The sequence below is a fragment of the Mauremys reevesii genome, linkage group 8 (assembly GCF_016161935.1).
Source record: "Mauremys reevesii isolate NIE-2019 linkage group 8, ASM1616193v1, whole genome shotgun sequence".
Taxonomy (NCBI): Eukaryota; Metazoa; Chordata; order Testudines; family Geoemydidae; genus Mauremys; species Mauremys reevesii.
Genome location: NC_052630.1, coordinates 48,157,570 through 48,181,753, shown reverse-complemented (window position 1 = coordinate 48,181,753; position 24,184 = coordinate 48,157,570). Strand labels below are relative to the sequence as shown.

Sequence of the window (24,184 nt, the reverse complement as noted above, 5' to 3'; positions counted from 1 at the left end):
TTAAAAGTTCATCACAGGAGTATTTGCACAGAATCCTAAGGGGGGAAATGGCTGGGTAAAATGGAATGTGGAGCCCTCTGATGCCATTTGAAATGTCTTTGACCTTCAACCAGAAAACTAGTATGACTGTACAAAACCATCACAAGTGGCTAAAGAAACCAGTGACAGGTGGTTTCTAATTTCTCCATTTTTGGGTGCCCAGCCCTAGCTTGAGATACCTTGAACAGGCCTGATGTTCAAAAGGCAGGTGCTTATCCCTTTCTGAAAATCAGGCCCTTTAAAGATGTCTCAGGTTGGGCACCCAAAAATTGCAGTATTTAAAATGACTAGTCATTTTTGAAAACTGAAACCCAGACCTGTTATATTTTCATTAACATTTATAGGAAGTATCATTTTATTTGTCATTTTTCAGGTGTCATGTATCCTTTAAACCAGTTTGATCTGAGTTTCTTTCACAGTATAGAATGACACTTTGACATATGGTCCCTAATGAGTATGTGAGTCCTAATAAGTCATCTTTGTGATATATGTTTAAATTTCTCTTTTCATTTTTAAGATAGGAGACATCAGCTGAACAGTAAAATTTCAACAGTATCTAAGACTATCTGACTATTTTCTGTTTAACTTCATGGGCCAGATTGTGATACCTTTACTCATGTTGAGTTGTATCTTCCTATGCAAGTAGTTCTATTGAATTCAGTGTGAGTACTCGCTCTGTAATTATTCAGCATGAGTATGAAGATCATCTTATGGCCTCTTTGAAGTAGCTCATTCTATTACAGTATATATATTTTATCAATATAGTGCTTTCTTAGTACACTGTGGTGTATCCTCAATGAAATTATATTTAAGATCATTGAGTGTTAATTCCAGCCATAGGCTCATGAGTCGTTTTTACAATCTATGTTCAGGTCATAGCATAATTGCTGTGAGACAATGTGTGAATTTTGACTATGCTTGCTGAAATTTTCTCATTTTTGTCCTTTTTCTTCAACAGATGCAACTTGAATCAGATCAAGAGGCCAGAGTTTCACACATGAAGTTGCTTTCCTTGTTCAGTGTAAGGTGATGATTCTTTTGGCAATCAACAGCGCTTGTGATACTAAGGATCTTATTTCTATACATTTTACATCTGTCATGTTCTGTATACATAACTCTGAGGTGATTTGTATCACAATGCCTATAATTTCTGATGATACTGTCACATGTAACTAGTAGTTTTGAACATTCCCATACAATATGAAAAAATTCCAGCTTCAGTATAGCACCTGGTACAATATTTAGAGTTTTGGGGCTGGATTCTCCCATCCTCTAAGGCTACAAGCAGTGGAAACCAGGGGAACACTCTGCAGGGGGAAACCTGGCAGAGATAACTCTTCTGCCTCTTGCACCAACAGCGCCTCACCTCATCCTTGAATATGAAGGGAAATATGCTGGTGGGAAAGCTTAGGCAGAGGGGGATTCAAGCCTTCTTCTTTAAAGCACTGATCCAGCAAAACACTTCTGCCTGTGCTTAACTTTAACATTGACTTAGGACTATTCAAATGCTTAAAGTTAAGCACAGGCTTAACTTTGCTGGAATGGTTGAAGTGCTTGCGGGATCAGGGCCTTTGTCCCCAATAGCTAAAAGGTTGATTTTCCAAACTGTATTTATCAGGCCTTGTGATGTCTACAAGGATTCTTCACAATTAAGTAGAACGCCTTTGATTTCTAAGCAACGTTTGTCTGAATGGGAGGACTATCACACCAATATGGCTTTTAGGTCTTGTTTACATGAGAAAGCTGCATTGGTTTAATGCAAGGCATCATTTTAAACTAGTTTAGTTAAACCAATGCAAAAGCCTGTGTGGACACTCTGATTTTGGTTTAAACAAGTCTTATTTCAGTTTAGCTTAAGACAATTAGGAATCAGTTTAAACTAAACTAAAATAAGCCACTCTCAGTGCAAACTCAGGTCTAATTTGTAGTCTCCTAGCAGCATTTCTGTTTCCTAGATTTTTCCCACCTTTGAATATGTAGGTTTCAGATCAGTATGGGCCAGACTGTAAACCTATTACTCATATTGGTGACCAATTACTCACACAAGTAGTCCCCCTGAAGTCAATGGCTATACTTATTTGAGTACCTGCACACCAGTGTGGATGAGGGATTAACAAGCTAGCCCTTTCATTGTAAACTCTTTGAGATGGGGACTGTGTAATATATACGTGCACAACACCTAACACAATGGGGCCCTGATTGGACACCTTAAGTGCTACTGCAATACAAAGAATAATACTCTCCATATGTGTTAGTGTCATTTTCACAAGACTAATCTTTTTATTATAACTATTATTATTTTCTACTTGCATTTTTAATCACTCTTAGGGTACGTCCATACTACCCGCCCAGGTCGGTGGGTAGCGATCGACTTCTCGGAGTTCGATATATCGCGTCTCATCTAGACGCGATATATCGAACTCCGAACGCGCTCCCGTCGACTCCGGAACTCCACCACCGCGAACGGCGGTGGCGGAGTCAACGGGGGAGCCGCAGACTTTGATCCCGCGCCGTGAGGACAGGTAAGTACTTCGAACTAAGGTACTTCGAGTTCTGTATACAGAACTTGCGTACCTTAGTTCGAACCCCCCCCCCCCCAGTGTAGACCAGGCCTTGGTCTCTTTGAGTTAATTCTGTCTTTACTGTTATTTTCAGCCCCGCCCAAATTAGTCTCTTTCATGAAGCTGTTAAGGAAGTCCAGACCAAACAGATCGCTGCAGCACCCTACTAAACATCTTCCCCAAACTCAATAGATTGTCGTTTATCATTACCATATATTTATTGTCCTTCAGGCAGTTTGTTTTCCAGCAGCTCATGTCCAAACCAATCTGCATTAATCTTTCAAGTAAGATTCTAGGAGACATGCTATTAGTTTCAACCAGTAAGAGCTAAGTTGAACTCTTCCTGGCTGCAATATTAAGGGGATGTTAAACATATATATCAGCTAGTAGTCACTCTATGGTGATCTTTCTGTAACACTTGGCTGCTTCATCTCCAGCATCTTTTGGGGAATAACTTGTATATCTTTTACAAACCATACTTAGATTGCAAGCTCTCTGGGACAGGGGCCATGGCCAAAATTTTCAAGAACAGGAGCCTGAAGTTGGGTTCCTAAATCCCTATTTAGGCTCCTAAAGAAATAACCTGATTTTCAAAAGCATTTAGCTCCCAGCAACTTCCAGTGATCACCATTGCTCGACATTTTTGACATTTTGAATGCTTGACATTTTTGAAAATCAGGACACATAGTCCAAGAGCCTAAATATGAATTTATGAGCATGACTTTAGGCCCCTATTTTTGAATGTCTTTGCTCATGGCTTTCTACATATTCAGGAAGGTTCTTAGCTATTTTGGTGCACTCCATAAAGAACAAATACTAATTATCTGGCTGGTTGATAGATGAGCACTTACCATACTTTTGGCAGGCATCAATTAGTTTGTCAATGGCCCAAGCCCAGGGGGAGAAAGAAATTTTGGAGAAAAGAAGGAGGAAGTAAGAAATTCCCCAAAAGAGGGTTAAATTACAGCAAAAGGATTCCTGCAGTTATATTTTGGGTCACAAGAATCTCATCTGGAAAGGCAGATATATGGGGAAAGCCCAGGGGGACCAAGAGAAAGGTACGTCTAGTATCAGTCTCGGGCATCCCAGCGTAGTTATTCACCAGAGCTTCAGAGGCTAGTTCTAGGTGGTTGCTTCTTCATCTTCATCTTCGTCTTCATCATCCCCCCCTCTTGTTGTGTGGAATTCATATAGCGCTACACACATTCCAGCCAACCAGGCTGCCACAGTGCCGGCAGAGAATATACAGAAGCCAATCAGACCCAGGAAGGCATAGTCTGTATCATGTAAATGGAGGAGACATGTGTAGTGGAGCTTCGACTCCACCCCAGGCATTGACCAGCCATGTAGAGCTGCTGGGCTGTAGCAGGAGATGTTCTCAGGATCTGTTGAGGAAACACAGAAGAAACCCTCTCTTATGTATGCCTTGAGCAACAGTAAATAGGAGTCCGGAGGCAACTTAGAAAAATAACTTGTCTTCATGCAAATGTCCCTAGTAATAAAGGATGTTGGGGAGGGTAAAATCAGTATGGTTTTATCTCTGTATCTGAAAACATTTGGGATGAGCCTGAACACTCCCAAACTTGGGGCAACTTCAGTTTTGCTTGTGGATCCAAACACAGCTCTGCATAAAACGTTGGTGCTCTGTTTCCTTATCAGGCATCAGTAGCTTTTAAAAGGCCTGGCTGGGGCATTGTTTTGCAGTACAGTTGGGCTCCCTGACTTGCCCATAAGCTGCAGCTGCCCTCGGGTCCCCCTTCGCTGGTGGGATGGGTTTGGATGCATGGAACATCCATCTTATCTGTACCATCTCACCTGTATCTGTGGCAGCGGCTCACATGAGCAGGGAGCTTCTTATTTCCCTCCCAGCTGGAAAGAAAGGTGCTCTTGGTCAAAGGCACTCGGCCTGGATATGTTTACCCGGAGCATTAAAGTTTAACTGCAGTTCTCACCCTAGTCCCAGGGAAACATAATACCTCCTGCCTGTTTCACACACAAAGTGTTGCTGGAAGGTAGCAAAGCCTGATAGGGAAAAGAATGAGAACTGACACATAGGCCTTCTGCCATTTCTATCAACTCTTTATTCATCTCTCTCTGGCACCCGTGAGTAGCAGCCATGATACTGATAGGGAAAATCCCTCTTCTCCCCCTCAGTCCTAGCAGAAGCTGCTCCTGTGACGTTATTGACACAAACTGTGACCATATAGACCATTGTTGCAACCAACGTTCTGTAGTGGCACCAAATCTTGTACAAAGGAGGTCAAGTAAGGTGTCTATGAAAAGGGTATGATTTGCTGGTTATGATTTTGCTATCTGGATGCATGTATCATTTTTATATTTAAAATTATAAGTATTGGCTCTATACTGTCTATATTTCAAACTTGTGCTATGCTTCTGGGTGACACCCCGGATAGCTTGGCATCAGCACTGCCAAGCCTGCTTGATGGCCAATTAAGGACCATCAGTTATACAACTGACCCACTGAGAGAAGGCAGATACACCTTATGACTCAGCAAGGCATGCAGGGACATGCCCATGGAGGGAACTCTAAGGCTTTCAAGCCATGTGCTGGGCAGCTTGTGTTTGAGACAAAGGAAGCACAGGCCACATGGCAAGAGGCTATAAAACGCAGCTGCATCTTCTCCATCTTGTCTTCAATCCTGCTTCTTACCTCTGGAGGAACTTTGCTACGCTGAAGCTCTGAACAAAGGACTGAATGACCCATCCAAGCTGTGGATGTACTCCAGAGACTTGATTTGAGCCTGCAGTTTATTCCATCACTGCTACAAGCTTGAACCAAGAACTTTGCCATTGCTGTATGTCAGTAGCGTAGCTACAGGGGGAGCAAGGGGAGCGGCCACTCCCCCGACCACATTCCCCAAAAGTGGCGCCTTTTTAATTTTCATACTCACTCGGCACCGCTTCCAGGTCCGTCTGCTTCCTGGTCTCACTCAGCGCCTGCTCCAGCCCCTGCTCTGGCTCTCCCCCATGGTCCCTGCCTCTGCTCCACCCCAGCCCCGCCTCTTCCCACCCCAGCCCCGCCCCCTTTCCCCTGAGGCCTGCAGCCAGGCCCGACCCTGCACTCACCGGTAAGTCAAGCAACCCGGCCCCAGCCTGCTACACTCCCCTGGCTCCCAGCTGCGCTGCTGGGGGGTGGTTCCTCCCTCCCCCCAAGCCTGGGAGCCAGGGGAGCAGAGCAGGCTGGGGCCATGGCCCCCCGGCCTCCGGGGGGGGGGGGGGGCTCTGGCCACTTCCTGCGAGAAGTGGAATGACCCGGCCCCAGCCTGCTGTACTCCCCTGGCTCCCAGGCTTGTGGGGAGGGGGGAACCGCCCCCCAGCACTCACCAGCGGCAGGGCTGGGAGCCAGGGGAGCGGAGCAGGCTGGGGCTGGGTCACTCCACTTCCTGCAGGAAGTGGCCAGCCCCCTGTCTCCCACAGAGGCCTGGGATCAGCCCCTCCCTCCCCTGAGAGGCCTGGGGCCAGCCCACCCCCCCGCTCCTTCCCATGGAGGCCTGGGGCCCTGCACAGCCCCCCTCACAGGAAGGCTGCATAGGGCACCAAAATAGCTAGGGGCAGATGTTTAATTCTTCAGTAAACTCCTGCTCTCCCCTGCAGGAGAGAGGTGGGTTTGAGAACAACAGCCCAGATCCTTAAAGGTATTTAGGCTCCTAATTCCCAATGGGCCTTAGGTGCCTAAAACCTTTGAGGATCTGAGCCAACTAGCTCTGGAGTCCTGCTGTGAGTCTGACGGAGGAGATGCAATCTCTGAGGAGGAAGGGTGGCGGACAGATGACACTGGTCGTCATCCCTGCCTGATGGCTATTACATGAATGTATGAGTGCCTCACCACTATGGATAATGTCCAGATGCAGCTGACATTTGGGGTGGGGGAATAGGGAGGAGAGAGGTAATGCTAAATAATAATTAACAGCATGGCCAGCATTGCAGCATGGAATGAAGGAGGGAGAGCGAAAATTCCCCGATCCTGCTCAGTCCATCATAATAGGGGTTGAGTCTCAAAGCCCACTGAGGTCAGCTGAAAGACTCCCCTTGACTTTACTGGCTTTGGATCAGTGAGTCGGGGTCTCTTGGAATAGATTGCTGGGGACTGAGCCTGGGGACTGCTAGCAACTCTCACTTCCTACTCCCTCAGCATCTTGCAGGATCAGGCCTTTCATCGAATAGGGTAGGCTGCTCATGTCAACCCCAGAAAGTTAAAGACAATACTGCAGAGCCCCAAAATGGGCTCTACTTTCAAAAGTTCCTGACCTACTGGGAAATCTCCTCCAGACTCCAGTGCCTGTTGGTCATATTCTGTTGTCTTTTATTTTCAGGGGCTTCCTTGATCTCTTTCTTCCTTAACTGCAGAATTATGGTTCAGCCTTAGAGCTGGATTCTGATCTTGCGTTCAGCTGTGCAAAACCACTGAAGCCAATGGAGCTGTGCCCAAATATGCCACAAAAGAATTTGACAGCGGGGATACTCCAAGTTTTCACTAGTGTCACTGAGAACAGGATCTGGCCCTCAGCAATTAAATGGCTGCTTTTTTTACGGCCAATGATCAAATTCTCCTGTAATAGCTTCTTGAAGGGATCGGCATTGATCAAAAGAAAGGGTGGAAGTTGTCTTCCTGTTAGTACAAATGACTGAGGTACGAGGTGGTTCTATTCTCTCACCCCTCTAGTTCAGTGTATATATCACCATTAGTGGACTGTTGAGCCTTCAGTATGCAGATGATACACAGTTCTGCATCTTCATTTTATGTGACTTATACAGTACATGAGGTGAGCCTTCTCAGTCTCTAACAGAGATGGGTACTTAGATGTGAATTAGCTGGCTTATTCTTAATTTGAATAAGAAATAATAGTGGTAGTTTGGGGGAATCAGCCAGAAGAAGTGGCGAGATTTACAGCAGTTCTTTTACCTGAAGGACTATGCCTACCTTTTGTTAGACCTGTTTACAACCTGGGGAATCTTGATCTGGATATTTAGAGAGCAGCAGTGGCCAAGAAAAGACGGTTACTCACCTTTGTAACTGTTGTTCTTCGAGATGTGTTGCTCATATCCATTCCAATTAGGTGCGTGCGCGCTGCGTGCATGTTCGTTGGAAGATTTTTACCCTAGCAACACTTGGTGGGTCGGCTTGGTCGCCCCCTGGAGTGGTGCCATTATGGCGCCGGATATATACCCCTGCCGACCCAACGGCCCTTCAGTTCCTTCTTGCCGGCTACTCCGACAGAGCGGAAGGAGGGCGGGTTTGGAATGGATATGAGCAACACATCTCGAAGAACAACAGTTACAAAGGTGAGTAACCATCTTTTCTTCTTCAAGTGCTTGCTCATATCGATTCCAATTAGGTGATTCCCAAACCTTACCTAGGTGGTGGGGTCGGAGTGAGATGTTGCAGAATGCAAAACTGCTGAGCCAAATGCTGCATCATCTCTGGACTGTTGAACCACTGCGTAATGTGAGGCAAAGGTGTGAACTGATGACCAGGTAGCTGCTTGACATATTTCCTGGATGGGAACATGGGCCAGGAAGGCGGCAGATGAAGCTTGAGCCCGAGTAGAATGGGCGGTGAGGTGGCTAGCCAGAACGTGAGCCAAATCATAGCATGTACAGATGCAGGATGTTACCCAAGATGAAATTCGTTGGGATGAGACCGGTAGGCCTTTCATCCGGTCTGCCACAGCTACAAAGAGCTGAGGTGACCTTCGGAAGGGTTTTGTTCTCTCAATATAAAAGGCGAGAGCCCTGCAAATGTCTAGGGTGTGCAGCTGTTGTTCCCGACGCAATGGGTGCGGCTTCGGGGAAAAAGACTGGGAGGAAGATGTCTTGATTGACATGAAAGGCGGACACCACCTTAGGGAGGAAGGAGGGGTGTGGTCGCAGCTGTACCTTGTCCTTATGGAATACCGTATACGGGGGGTCCGCTGTCAAGGCCCGAAGCTCAGATACTTGTCTTGCTGAAGTAATAGCGACGAGGAAGGCTGTCTTCCAGGAAAGGTACAGCAGTGAGCAGGTGGCCAGTGGTTCGAAAGGAGCACCCATAAGCTTGGCTAGCACCAGGTTGATATCCCAGGTAGGGGTCGAGCGTCTGACTTGAGGGTACAAATGTTCCAATCCCTTGAGGAAACTTGAAACTATAGGGTGAGAGAAGATTGACTGGCCATTTTCCCCTGGGTGGAAGGCGGAGATGGCTGCCAGATGCACCTTTATGGAAGAGACAGCTAGGCCCTGTTCTTTCAGGGACCAGAGGTAATCCAGGACAGTAGGAACGGACACCTGCCTGGGGACTGAGTTACGCTGAGCGCACCAGCAGGAGAAATGCTTCCACTTGGCCAGATATGTTATCCTAGTGAAAGGCTTCCTACTGCCCAAGAGCACCTGTTGGACCGAGGTAGAGCAACGCAACTCAGACTGGCTCAACCACACAGCAACCATGCTGTGAGATGAAGAGACTGCAGGTCTGGATGGTGAAGCATGCCGAAGTCCTGTGTTATGAGATCTGGCCGGAGTGGCAGGGGAATCGGGTCTGCCACTAAGAGGTCGAACAACATGGTGTACCAGTGCTGCTTCGGCCACACTGGAGCAATCAGGATCAGGTGGGCGCTGTCCCTGCGGAGCTTGAGTAGGACTCTGTGGACAAGCGGAAACGGTGAAGAGTAGGTGCCTCTTCCACGGGATCAGGAATGCGTCTGAGAGGGAGCCCGGGGAGCATCCCTGGAAGGAGCAGAACACCTGGCATTTCCTGTTCTCTCAGGAGGCAAAGAGGTCTATGTGGGGAAACCCCCACTTCCGGAAAACAGAATGGATGACGTCCGGACGAATTGACCACTTGTGAGACAGGAAGGATCTGCTGAGGTGATCCTCCAGAGTGTTCTGGACTCCTGGGAGAAAAGACACTACCAAATCGATCGAGTGGGCTATGCAAAAGTCCCAGAGGTGGAAGGCTTCTTGACAAAGGAGGGAGGAGAGTGCTCCGCCCTGCTTGTTTATGTAAAACATGACCGTTGTGTTGTCCGTGAACACTGATACACAACGGCCTTGGAGATGGTCTCGAAACACCTGGCATGCTAGATGGACCACTCTCAGCTCCAGCACATTGATGCGTAAGGCCAGCTTTTGAGGCGACCAGAGGCCTTGAGTGCGAAGGCCCTCGAGGTGGGCACCCCAACCCAGAGATGATGCGTCCGTGGTTAGGGCCATCGAGGGTTGCGGTGGGTGGAATGGCATCCCTGCACAGACTAGAGTGGGGTTTAGCCATCAGGTTAGGGAGCCCAGAACCTTCCGGGGAATAGTGAGCACCGAGTCCAGGCTGTCTCTGTGTGGTTGGTATATTGAAGCAAGCCAGGTTTGAAAGGGACGGAGGCGTAGCCTCGCGTGCTTGGTCACGAAGGTGCAGGAGGCCATGTGACCTACTAGGCTGAGGCGGGTGCACACCGACGTTGTTGGGAAGGTTTGAAGACCTCGAATAATTGAAGCCATTGCTTGAAAAAGTGACTGCGGGAGGCAGGCTCTGGCCAGATTGGAGCCCAGGACCGCTCCGATGAAGTCTATTCTCTGCGTGGGTGTCAGAGTAGACTTCTCTGTTGTTGATCATCAGGCTAGGCTCCCGAAGAGGTCTTTGATGATGCACAGGTGCTGCGACACTTGTAACTGGGAAGTCCCTCGAATGAGCCAATCGTTGAGATACGGGTAGACGTGAACCCGATGACGCCGGAGGGAGGCGGCGACTACAGCCATGCATTTTGTGAACACACGTGGAGCCGTAGAAAGGCCAAACGGAAGTACAGTGAACTGAAAGTGTTGATGGTTGACCACAAAACGGAGGTACCGTCTGTGTGGTGGGTAAATTGCGATGTGGAAATACGCGTCCTTCATATCGAGGGCGGCATACCAGTCTCCCGGATCCAGGGATGGGATAATGGTCCCCAGGGTTACCATTCGGAACTTTAGCTTTATCATGTATTTGTTGAGTTCTCACAGGTCTAGGATCAGTTGTAGACCTCCCTTTGCCTTGGGGATTAGGAAGTAGCGGGAATAAAATGCCCTGCCCCTCATGTCTTTTGGCACCTCCTCTATGGCTCCCATGGCTAGGAGTGACTGGACCTATTGTAAGAGGAATTGCTCGTGAGAGGGGTCCCTGAAGAGGGACGGGGAGGGAGGGTGGGAAGGCAGGGTTGAAACAAACTGGAGGTGGTATCCCACTTCCACCGTGCGCAGGACCCAACAATCTGAAGTTAGCTGGGACCAAGCAGGGAGGAATTGGGAGAGGCGATTGAAAAAGGGAGGAGAAGGATGCCAACCGTGAAGCCACTGATGGAGCACCTTGGGCTTGGTGGTATGCCACCAGAAGGTGTCCAGAAGGTGTCCAGAAGGACCAGTGATGAGGCCCTTGCTCATGGCTCTGGCTCTGGCTCTCTGGAAATATATGGCTGGGGACGTCAGAGTCACGCTCCTGAGGATAGGCTGCGCTACCAGCCTGCGATGACACTGATGTGTGTCTCGATGGCCACGGCAGTGCTGATAGACTCTGGGAGGGCACCACTGTTCTGGATGCTCGATCCCGGGGCGATACCGGGGAGTGGTACCGGGAGCTATAACGGTACCGCGAGCGAGACCGGGACCTTCTACCATAGTGGTGCCGGGAGGTCGACCGGGATCTCTAGTCCCTTCATCTGGAGCGACTGCGGGATACAAGGTGCCGAGAGTGGTGCCGTGAGTCGGATCGGTACCGGGAGTATCTGGCCGGCGAACGAGATGTCGAACGGTGCCGCGAGTGCGACCAGTACTGCGATGGAGAGCGGTGCCAGGAATGCGAGCGGCACTGGGACTGCGAGCGGCACCGGGAGTGGGAACAGTGTGATCGAGAGCGTCTGTGAGACCGTGATCTTGAACGACGTCTCTCTGTTAGACCAACGGAAGGTGGCCTTATTAGGGCCGGTTTCCCGATGGATTGTATGACCCGCACTGGCAGTGCCGGGGGTTGAGGCCGTGTCGACTCCATCATGGCGATGAGCTCCCTTGCCATGGAGAAGGTCTCCGGTGTAGAAGGGAGGGCAAGCTCAACCACAGCATGAGCTGGGGAGCTGTCAGGCACCGGACTCAATGGCCCTTGTGGGACCGGAATTGACGGTGCCGCGCTCAGTGGAGCCGCAATTGGCGGTGCCACAGTCGACGGTGCTGCGGCAGATGACGGTGCTGGACGAACTGTCTTCGAAGAGCGCTCCTTCTGTAGAGCTGAAGCAGCTGGAGCGCTATGTTGCTTCCTGGGTCTCGGGGATAGGGAGCGGTGCCGAGCAGATGTCGGTGCCAGTAAGGGTTGGTGCCAGGGCTCCTTCTTGGTACCGGAGCGGTCCGGGGCCAAAGGGGCGCTCCTTACAGAAGCAGTCTGTTGGGCGCTCGGTACCGACGCTGCAGGACTAAGTGCCGACTCCATGAGGAGCTGTTTCAATTGAAAGTCCCGCTCCTTCTTCGTCCTTGGTTTAAACAACTTGCAGATGTGGCACTTATCGGTAAGGTGGGATTCCCCTAGGCACTTGAGGCAGGAGTCGTGGAGATCCCCTATTGGCATCGGCTTTTGGCACGCCGAGCACGGTTTGAATCCCAGTGCCTTGGGCATGGGCCCGTACTGAGGTGGAGGAAAGGGGCTAATGCTCGATCCCCCCTTAAACTATATACACTAACTATAAATACAACAACTAATACTAACTATAATTACAAGAACTCGAACTATACACACAATAAACAGCAAATAACTATGAGTAGCTAGGGACGTGGAGATCAGCAAAGCTGCACTCCACAGTTCCAACGACTGTCACGGGCGGTAAGAAGGAACTGAAGGGCCGTTGGGTCAGCAGGGGTATATATCCGGCGCCATAACGGCGCCACTCCAGGGGGCGACCCAGCCGACCCACCGAGTGTTGTTAGGGTAAAAATCTTCTGACGAACGTGCATGCGGCGCACGCACACCTAATTGGAATTGATATGAGCAAGCACTCGAAGAAGAATAACGTTAATCTCTGTTTAGGAAGAAGGTTGTTAACTTTTTTGCCAGTTACATATCTTGCCATGGTCCATGCCTGATGGGAGTCTTATGATGCACTGTGGTGGCTCAGTCACAGGGAGAGACTGTGGTGCATCATGGTAGACAGTGTAGCTGGGGAGTAAGGCACGTAAAGGAGAAAGGCAGCATGAGGGAACTGGCATTATAACTTCCTTGAGGCGTGATGGCTGCTCAGTTGGACACAAAGGTTGTTGACTGAAAATGAAATATTTCATTTTGACTACACAAACCAAAACTAAAATGTTTCTGTTCAATGAAAAGAGGCCCAAGCAAAATATTGGGATGTTTCTGAATAGAGATTTTTTTGGGAATTTATTTTTCTGTGAAGAATTTCACCTGGAGCCAGTAAAAACTCAGAATTTCCAGAAATTCTGACATTTTGAATTTTGTTTTCAAAATGACCTGGCTGCCATGTGGACAGTTTTTTTAATTAATCACATTCAGGGCATTTTTAGCCTTCCAAAATGGGTGGCGCCTTTTTTTATGTGTTTGCTCCCCCTGATGTTAGTACTTGGCTACACCACTGCTGTATGTAATTGATTACTTTGACCAATTTTAGCTCTCATCTATATTTCTTTCTTTTTATGAATAAACCTTTAGATTTTAGATTCTAAAGGATTGGCAACAGCAGGATTTGTGGGTAAGATTGGACTTGTATATTAACCTGGGTCTGGGGCTTGGTCCTTTGGGATTGGGAGAGCCTTTTTTCTTTTTCTGGGGTATTGGTTTTCATAACCATTCATCCCCATAAGGAGTGGTGCTGGTGGTGATACAAGGGAACTAGAGTATCTGAGGGAATTGCTTATATGGCTTCTGGTTAGCCAGTGGGATAAAACCAAAGTCCTCTCTGTTTGGCTAGTTTGGTGTGCCTTAGTAATAAAGGACATCCAGCCTTGGTCTGTGACTGCCCTGCTCTAAGCAATCTGTCCTAAATTGATACTCTCAGTTGTGGCCGCTTCGTTACAGCTTCCTTACAGCTCCTCCTCCCTCTGTCCTGCCATGTGAATGTCTCCAACACGCACATGAAATCTGTGATGTGAATACTGAGACTGACCTCTCTCCTCATGCAAGAAAAATGCACTTATTATTAAACACAAATAACCAAAGCCCCCAGTTTCCCACAGCTATTGCATGGGGCTTCAGGACTGATGCACCCAGTCATTTGCTGTAACCCTCTTTTGTATTGGTGCCTATAATAATACACATGGTTTCTTACACTCTGATGCACTTTCTCCCATCTACAATATTATTACTATGTTGAGTTCTTTACACAACTCCATAGGCATGTGTAGCACTTACAGGCAAACAAAAGAGCTTCCTGCCCCAAGGGAGGTACTTAAATAACATTAACTCTGCACTGAGTAACACCAGCCTCCAATCTTCCTTTCTTTGTTTTTACTGAGAATCTTGCACAGCCAATCCTTAAACAATTACTATTTTCAGAATCCCCTCTCTGCATTGTGCTGTGTGTAGTTCTTTAAAGACTGGGGCTTGTGTACATTTGGAGTTGGGAAAAGCCAGCATACATTTCAGTGACTCTCAAACACGCTCTTACTCTTGGGACCAAAACAACTCTGGGAAAGTGAAATGGAGACTCTTCTACCCTGTGCATAAGCAACAGCTACAATCCAGTTACATAATCTTTTAACTGAGGCAGAAAAAAACTCATCTGGATTTAGGAATTTCAGGAGACTTAAGAAAAAAATAATCTTTCAGGCCCCAACTTGGGAAAGTATCACTATTGAGAATAGTACTTGAGCATGTGCTTAATTACCACTGGAGTCAAAGGGATTTAAGCAGGTGCTCATGTGCTTTCCTGATCCAGGACTTCATGTTGTAAATTGAGTCAATTTGCTCAGGCATCCTTGAGAATGAGAGAGAACATATGGGAGCCCTACAATAGCTAAAGCACAAGAGAGACTTTCCTGAGTATGATCACACCTAATGTTCTATTTTACACTCTGTCAATCCCCCTCAGTGTAGGGCCTGATCCAAAGTCTGCTGCAGTTAATAAAAGGACTCTCACTGAGTTCAGCATGGGCTCTGTATCAGGCCTTTAATACTGAGTGCTGTACAAAAGGTATCTGCATTCAGGGCAAAACTGACTGAGATAAAAGTGCTGTGATAGTCAGTGTGAGTAGAGAAATGGTTTACCCCTGCTCCAGCAGAACAGCTCTTACTCTTAGGGAAAAGGTCATTGCCTGTACTGCCATGGGCGCCAACTTATATGGGCTCTTGGAGCTAAAGCCCCAGGAATATTCATAATCAGGGGCTCTGCTCCACCAATATTTGGAGCTAGATTTTTCCCCCTCCCCGGAGCTTCCCTGCCTGAATGTAAAGAGAGCACACAGTGCGTCTCTCTCTCCTTTGCTGCTGCTGCCGTAGCCTAAGGGCTGCAGCATTAGCATAAGAGGAATGCTAACTGCTGCTGAAGCACTCAGGAGGGGGGGGGAGTGGAGGGGCCTCCCCTCTCCTGCCCCTACCTGGAGGAGACACAAACGGGCCAGGAGACAGACATCACTCACCTTAGCAGCTGTTGGGGCTTCTGTGAGTGTTTGACCCTATGATTTTTTATTATGTTTGAGTGTTTGACCCTATGATTCCCCCCCTGCCCCAGCCCTAGTCCCAGCCCCTACTCCTACCCCCAGTGAGGCACAGCAGGCTGCACAGGGGAGGCAGGAAGCCACATGTGAAGGCAATGCCCCCTCCCCCAGCACCCACCAACCCACCCGCCACAGGAGGGATGGGAGAGGGAGGCTTCCTAGACCTGAGCAGCTGGGGCTTGGGTGAATTTTATGACACCCTGCTCCCCCGTCCCATAGCCAGCCACCACCCTGCCTACCCCACTTCTGCCCCATGCTGGGCAAGGGGCAGCCCCATCCACAGTGAAGTTATGGTGAGGGGCAGCAACATGGAAGGCCACCTATGCCCCCCCCCCCAGTACCCATCATAGGGGAGGGGAGTGAGCTTTCTGGACCTGAGAGGGGCCCTAGGAGCATGTGCAGAGTGTGTGTGCCATGGGGGGCAGGAGGGGTCCCTCCCCTGGAGCTTGCTGCTGCCAGTGGTGGTGATGGGGAGTCCTCTCTGGCCCTAGCCCTGGGGCAGCCTGTCTGCACCCCAAGTTCCTCATCCTCAGCCCTGCCTCACCCCAAAGCCTGCACCCCCAGCACCGAGCACGCTCCTGCACTGTGAACCCCTCATCCCCAGCCCCACCCCAGAACCCTCACCTGAGGGGAAAAACATGCAACTTAAATTTGGTGGTCAGTTTGGAGTATCATTGTATTTAGCACAATATTTGATTATTTTACACCCTTCAAAGTATGTAACTGGTCATATACAGGTGTTTTCTCTGAATACTGTCTGTGTGCCTCAGTTTCCCCAATGCATTTCTTAAGGCTCTAGATGGTGGGATAAGGGGGTGTGATTGTTGTAAAGCCCTAGAGGGCCAGTGTGATGCTGTCTGCACAGAGAATGGCCGACACCCTGTCTCCAGGCAACTGATGGCCTGGGCCACTCTCCTGCAAGGTGCCAACTGAAGGTGTTTGGAGTATCATTGTATTTAGCACAATATTTGATTATTTTACACCCTTCAAAGTATGTAACTGGTCGTATACAGGTGTTTTCTCTGAATACTGCCTGTGTGCCTCAGTTTCCCCAATGCATTTCTTAAGGCTCTAGATGGTGGGATAAGGGGGTGTGATTGTTGTAAAGCCCTAGAGGGCCAGTGTGATGCCGTCTTCACAGAGAATGGCTGCAACCCTGCCTCCAGGCAACTGATGGCCTGGGCCACTCTCCTGCAAGTTGCCAACTGAAGGTGTTGGAGAACAAAGAGATCAGGTGGCCTCCTAATGCCTGGAAAAGAGACAAAGGCCAGAGGAGGGAGTGTCAGTGCCTGTGCAGACTTCCGGGAAGCGCAAGGTGTGGAAGGGGATGCTGGGATGCTTTGGAACAACTCCATACAAAGCCAGTCAGGACTCTGGGGGAGCCTCCTCTCTGAGCATACTGTCTACAGGGCAAGAAGCTTACACCTTCCTGGGTCTGACCTCAGAGCATTCAGCCCTTTCCACACCGTGCACTTTCTGCAGCGAGTCTGCCCAGGCAGGTCCTGGGGCAACCAGAGGTCCCTGCACCCCAACTCCGCAGTCAGATGTGACTCTCAGCCAGACAGTAAAACAAAAGGTTTATTAGATGACAGGGATACAGTCTAAAACAGAGCTTGTAGGTACAGAAAACAGGACCCCTCAGTCAGGTCCATCTTGGGGGGTGGGGAGCCCAGACCCAAGTTCTGGGCCTCTCCCGATTTCCCCAGCCAGCTCCAAACTGACACTCCCTCATCTGGCCTCTGTGTCTCTTCCGGACAAGGAGGCCACCTGATCTCTTTGTCCCCAACACCGTCAGTTGGCACTTTGCAGGGGAAACTGAGGCACCCACACAGTATTCAGAGAAAACATTAAGAACATTCCCACTTTGTCACAACAGGTGCAACTACAAAGTATGTAACTGGTCGTATACAGGTGTTTTCTCTGAATACTGCCTGTGTGCCTCAGTTTCCCCAATGCATTTCTTAAGGCTCTAGATGGTGGGATAAGGGGGTGTGATTGTTGTAAAGCCCTAGAGGGCCAGTGTGATGCCGTCTTCACAGAGAATGGCTGCAACCCTGCCTCCAGGCAACTGATGGCCTGGGCCACTCTCCTGCAAGTTGCCAACTGAAGGTGTTGGAGAACAAAGAGATCAGGTGGCCTCCTAATGCCTGGAAAAGAGACAAAGGCCAGAGGAGGGAGTGTCAGTGCCTGTGCAGACTTCCGGGAAGCGCATGGTGTGGAAGGGGATGCTGGGATGCTTTGGAACAACTCCATACAAAGCCAGTCAGGACTCTGGGGGAGCCTCCTCTCTGAGCATACTGTCTACAGGGCAAGAAGCTTGCACCTTCCTGGGTCTGACCTCAGAGCATTCAGCCCTTTCCACACCGTGCACTTTCTGCAGCGAGTCTGCCCAGGCAGGTCCTGGGGCAACCAGAGGTCCCTGCACCCCAACTCCGCAGTCAGATGTGACTCTCAGCCAGACAGTAAAACAAAAGGTTTATTAGATGACAGGGATACAGTCTAAAACAGAGCTTGTAGGTACAGAAAACAGGACCCCTCAGTCAGGTCCATCTTGGGGGGTGGGGAGCCCAGACCCAAGTTCTGGGCCTCTCCCGATTTCCCCAGCCAGCTCCAAACTGACACTCCCTCATCTGGCCTCTGTGTCTCTTCCGGACAAGGAGGCCACCTGATCTCTTTGTCCCCAACACCGTCAGTTGGCACTTTGCAGGGGAAACTGAGGCACCCACACAGTATTCAGAGAAAACATTAAGAACATTCCCACTTTGTCACAACAGGTGCAACAAAATATAATATTGTATATTGAAGCAGGCAAGTGCTGCTTCTGACTTTCCGCTTTTAATTGACCCTTGTAATCTTGTGGTGCTGACGCATTGTAGCTTCATTTTATATCAGCTTACGGGGGGGGAGGGACCACCATTTTGGGCCCCACCAAAAATTATACGAACCTGCCGCCTATGTGTACTGCTTATGTAACAAAAATATAGTCAGGGACATGGGCGCCGACTTATATGGGCTCCTGGGGCTTTAGCCCCAGGAATATTCACAGACAGGGGCTCTGCTCCAGCAATATTTGGAGCTAGGTTTCTCCCCTGCTGTGCGCTGCCGGCAGCCCAGAGCCCTCTGATTCCCGGCCGCGGCTGGGATTTAAAAGGCTCTGGGCTCCCCGCCGCAGCGGGCAGCCCAGAGCCCTCTGATTCCCGGCGGCGGCTGGGATTTAAAAGGCTCTGGGCTGCCCGCCGCAGCAGGCAGCCCAGAGCCCTCTGATTCCCCCGCAGCTGGGATTTAAAGGGCTCTGGGCTCCCCGCGGCTGCAGGCAGCCCAGAGCCCTATCAATCCCGGCAGCGGCTGGGATTTAAAGGGCTCTGGGCTCCCCGCCGATGCAGGCAGCCCAGAGCCCTTTAAATCCCAGCCGTGGCTGAGATTTTAAGGGCTCTGGGCTTCCCGCCACCGCGGGCAGTGCAGAGCCCTCTGATTCCCGGCCGCGGCTGGGATTTAAAGGTTCTGTCCTCCCGCAGCGGGCAGCCCAGAGCCCTCTGATTCCCGGCCCCGGCTGGGATTTAAAAGGCTCTGGGCTCCCTGCGGTTGCAGGCAGCTCAGAGTCCTTTGAATCCCACCCTCTGTCCGCTGATTGCCCCCTCCCCAGACCCCTGCCCCAACTGCCCCCCAGAACCTCCACCCCCTATCTAAGCCCCACTGGTCCTTGTTCCCCGATTACCCCCTCCCGAGACCCCTGCCCCTAACTGCCCCTTGGGACCTCAGCCCCTATCTAAGCCTCCCTTCTCCTTGTCCCCAACTGCCCCCTCCTGAGACCCCACCCAACTTCCCCCCCCAGGACCGCACCCCTACCTGTCCCCTGATAAACCTCTTAGACTCCCATGCCTATCCAATTGCTGCCTGTCCCCTGACTGCCCCTTCGAACCTCTGCCCCATCCAACTCCCCCTGCTCCTTGTCCCTTGACTGCCCCCCGGAACTCCCTACCTCTTCTCCAACCCCCAAACCGCTTACTGTGCCACTCAGACCAGCGTATCTGGCTCCATGCAGCTCCAGACAGTTGCTGCCATGCTCCCCCATGGAGCCCACAGCCCTCTCCCACCCCCAGCACCTGCCTTCCAGATTTGAACACCTCAAAATTCAGGAGTGCTCAAGCTCGGTTTGGGCAGCTTTTACTTCATTTCTCCCAAATCAGTTTCCCCTGCAAGGTGCCAACTGAAGGTGTTGGAGAACAGATTGATCAGGTGGCCTCCTAATGCCTGGAAAAGAGACAAAGGCCGGAGGAGGGAGTGTCAGTGCCTGTGCGGACTTCTGGGAAGTGCACGGTGTGGAAGGGGATGCTGTGATGCTTTGGAACATCTCCATACAAAGCCAGTCAGGACTCTGGGGGAGCCTCCTCTCTCGGAGCATACTGTCTCCAGGGCAAGAAGCTTACACCTTCCTGGGTCTGACCTCGGAGCATTCAGCATGCCTTTCCACGTCATGCACTTTCCAAAGTGAGTCTGCCCAGGCTGGTCCTGGGGCAACCAGAGGTCGCTGCACCCCAACTCCGCAGTCAGATGTGACTCTCAGCCAGACAGTAAAACAGAAGGTTTATTAGATGATGGGAACACAGTTTAAACAGAGCTTGTTGGTACAGAAAACAGAACCCCTCTGTCAGGTCCATCTTGGGGGGTGGGGAGCCCAGAACCAAGTTCTGGGTCTCTCCCAATTTCCCCAGCCAGCTCCAAACTGACACTCCATCCTCTGGCCTCTGTGTCTCTTCTGGACAAGGAGGCCACCTGATCTCTTTGTCCCCAACACCTTCAGTTGGCATCTTGCAGGGGAAACTGAGGCACCCACACAGTATTCAGAGAAAATATTAAGAACATTCCCACTTCATCACAACAGATGCAACAAAATATAATACTGTATATTGAAGTAGGCAAGTGCTGCTTCTGACTTTCCACTTTTAATTGACCCTTGTAATCTTGTGGCACTGACGCGTTGTAGCTTCATTTTATATCGGCTTACAGGGCGGGAGCGGGGGGGCACCACCATTTTGGGCCCCACCAAAAATTATACAAACCTGCGCCTATGTCAGGGTATGAAAGTAGAGTGAAGTCCTGGCCCCACCCCACTGAAATCAATGACAAAATTCCCACTGACTTCAATAGGGCCAGGATTTAACCTGTGGTATCCTGTCCCAGCTAGGGTCCGAGAGGAAAGGGAGCTGACTCAGTTTCATTCTCATGTGTGTTAGTGCACAGAACAAAATCGCCATACAGTTGGCCCAAATGAATGTCTACATTCAAAGAGAGAAACCCAGGAATGGAACAGCAGGACGATTTACAGGTTAGGATAGGGGTGCATTGGCAGAACCATGGGGAGCCCTGGGTTGGAAAAGCAAGGTACTAGAGGTCAGAACCGAGGTGGGCTGGGAATGGTGTGTGAGGCCCCAGGGGTGGAATAATGGTATCTCTTGCATTTTCATGTGAGGGTTTTTTTAATCTATCATTAAAAATGCAGAAATTTAACACCACTAGCAAAATACTATACTCCAGAATGGAACTACAGAAACGTCCGGAAGTTCAGAGGAGCAGCTTTCCCCACCCAGATCTTGCCCCAGAACTGCCTGTGGGTAATACAGCAGGACAGACACATGGTGCTTTGAACTGATCACAGACTACAGTGGTACCAGCTGAGGCTAAAGCAGGAATTTTAAAGGTCTAGCAATCTCCTTGTTTCTTATCACTTAAAGCCAGTTCTTAATTGTTAGTTTAGCATTTTGTGGTTGCACACACACACACACACACACACACACACACACACACACACACACACACACACACACACACACACACACACACACACACACACACACACGGGGTTGTTTGTATGTAGCTGAGGGGAGATATGATTGCTCTCTATAAATACATAGATGGATAAATACCAGAGAGGGAGAGGAGTTATTTAAATTAAGGGCTAATGTGGACATAAGAACAAATGGATATAAACTGGCCATCAACAAGTTTAGGCTTGAAATTAAATGAAGGTTTCTAACCATCAGAGGAGTGAAGTTCTGGAACAGCCTTCCAAGGGGAGTAGTGGGGGCAAAAAACCTAACTGGCTTCAAGACTGAGCTTGATAAGTTTATGGAGGGGATGGTATGATGAGACTGCCTACAATGGTGTGTGGCCCATCTGTGACTGCTAGCAGCAAATATCCCCACTGGGGATGGGGAGGGCTCTGAGTTACTGCAGAGAATTCTTTCCCAGCTGTCTGGTTGGTGGCTCTTGCCCACATACTCAGGGTCTAACTGATTGCCATATTTGGGGCCAGGAAGGAATTTTCCCCCAGGTCAGATCAGCAGAGACCCTGTTGGGTTTTTTTTGCCTTCCTCTGCAGCATGGGTCACAGGTCACTTGTTGGTTTAAACTAGTGTAAATAGTGGATTCTCTGTAACTTTAAGTCTTTCAATCATGATTTGAGGACTTCAGTAACTCAGCCAGCGGGTAGGGGGTCTATTACAGGAATGGGTAGGCAAGGTTCTGTGGCCTGTGATGTGTCGGACATCAGACTAGATGATCATGATTGTCCCTTCTGGTTTTAAAGTCTAGGCACGCATGGGTGCCCTTGTATGTGTTTGATGGTGTGTATATTGTTATGGTCAGAGGGCCCAATCCATGGCTAAGGTAAATTGGCACATTTCAGTTGACTTCAATGGACCTGTCCTACTTTACAACAACTGAGAATCTGGCCCATAATTTGAAGAATAACAGTGACATTCTGATACAGAAAGCAGAATCATCTGCTTAGTTCCAGCCAAATCTTGGGGTGTTTGGGCTGGCCCACAAAATCCTCACCTGGGAAGCGAACGCCACTCTCTTTCATCCAGAGGGTGAACTCCAAAAAGGAGCAGTTACAGTTCCAGAGGTTTTCACTTAGACCCAGGGACTTCAGATTGGGCAGATCCTTGACAATACTAATATCCAGGAACGTCAAGCCAGTCCGGCTCACATCCAGGTGCCTCAGCCAGGTGTTGTTGGCAAAGGAATCCTTCTCAATCTCCACCAGATTTGGGTTGTCCGAGATCTTCAGCACTACCAGGCTACTGAGCTGGGAGAAAGTGGTGAAAGTGACCCGGGTGAGGTTGTTGAAGCTGAGGTCTAGGTATATGAGCTTGTTGAGACTGATGAAGGCGAAATCCAGGTCTTCACTAATGGCATTCTCCCTGCAGTCCAGATAGACCAAGTCACTTAGGAAATTCAGCTCCACCGATGGCAGGTAGGAGATGTTGTTGGTAGCCAGAATCAGCTGCCTTGTGTCCAGTGGAATGGTCATGGGGAAATCTTGCAGCTGCTGCCCTGTGCAGTTCACTTCCAGGTATTGACAGGTACACTTTGCTGGACAGTTCAGGCTCTTTGCCATCACTCCCATTCCAAAAAGAAGCACCAGCCACAGGGATTTGTGGCCATTAGGAGGGGACATGACACGGTACCTTATCTACTGTAGCTCCTCCACACTGCTTCAGCCCTTCAGAGAATGCTGGGGCAGGGGCCCTGCAGAGCTACAAAGCACCAGCCCTGTGCAAGCAGTTTTCTCATTCCAGTAAGACTGAAGAGGAGTTGAGCTGTGAGGCTGTTTGGAAGCTCTCTGTATCCCTCGCTCCTGCAGCTCCCTGGCAGATTGCCTACTTGGCTGCTTAGAGAGAGTTCACCCTCTTTGTGCTTGAAGATAAAGAAGAGCTGCTTGCAAGTGGGAACATCTTCGAGTCACACCGGTTGTCAGTTGACACCTTTGTGACGTCAGCAGCTTGCAAAGGCAGCCTGGCTTCAGAGAGAGAATTCTAACCTGGCCAGCAGTGCAGATCTGTGTGTGTGAGCGCGTGTATACAAATGTGCCTGTCTCTGTCTCAGGCATGCACAAAGCTCTGTGTGTGTGGCTGTACTGGAAGAGTGTAATGCTTGATGCAAGGAGGTCCATGTGAGTGCAGGGCCTACGTATACAAGTGTGTATTTATGTAATGGTGGTATAGCGTGTAGTGGTTAGAGGTGTTCATTTGCTCTAGTAGATAGATAGGTCTGCTTGATAGAACAAATAGGCTTGTATCTATATCTACAATGTGCGTGTTTGTGTGTCTCTTGGTTTTGTTTCCTTTCTTTGAATACATAGATCACACAAAAGAGACTTTCACATGAGCTTACACTCAGGGTAAAATTTTTAAACTGGTTAGACCTTCTAGTCTCATTTGTGTTATAGAACCTTCACTTGATGATTCTCTGCACACCAGCCTTTTTATTGAGAAGATCTATGTTGTCTTTTGGCCTGTAAGCTCTTTGAGGCAGGAACTGTCATTTATTATGTGTTTGCACAGTGCCAACTGATGTGGGGACCAACCTGGCTGTGGCCTTTAGGAGCTACTGCAACATATATGTTACATTACACACACACAAAGTAAATTTAAAACATTATTAAGGTTTCAAAGTCAAGACCTCAAAAATTAGAAAATACCATTATTATTATTATTAATTATTCCTTGCTTTTACAGAAATGTAGGGCTGGAAGGGACCTCAAGAGCTCATCTAGTCTATCCTCCCCCCTGAGGCAGGATTAAGTATAACTAGCCCATCTGGACAGGTGTTGTCTCACCTGTTCTCAAAAACCTCCAATGATGGGGATAACCTCCCTTGGTAATCTGTTCCAGTGCTTAACAATCCTCAGAGTTAGAAAGTTTTCCCTAATATCTAACCTAAATCTCCCTTGCTGCAAACTAAGCCAATTACTTCTTGTCCTACTCTTGGTGGACATGGAGAAAAATTTATCACTGTCCTCTTTATAGAAACCCTTTAGATATTTGAAGACTGTTACCATGTCTCCCTTCAGCCTCCTCTTCTCTAAATTAAAACATACCCAAATCTTTCAACCTTTCTCCAGAAGG

The 24,184-nt window shown here is 49.2% G+C and overlaps 1 protein-coding gene across 1 annotated transcript; it reads right to left on the bottom strand.

The window, feature by feature from the left end:
* Nucleotides 1-2,793: 2,793 nt before the first annotated feature.
* LRRC52 (leucine rich repeat containing 52) lies at nucleotides 2,794-23,012 on the bottom strand. Its single transcript, XM_039485121.1, has 2 exons — nucleotides 22,110-23,012; nucleotides 2,794-3,985 (listed from the first exon to the last, which is right to left on the bottom strand). Exons 1-2 carry the CDS (start codon nucleotides 22,732-22,734, stop codon nucleotides 3,723-3,725), a joined length of 888 nt encoding a protein of 295 aa, XP_039341055.1. The 5' UTR covers nucleotides 22,735-23,012; the 3' UTR covers nucleotides 2,794-3,722.
* Nucleotides 23,013-24,184: the final 1,172 nt, after the last annotated feature.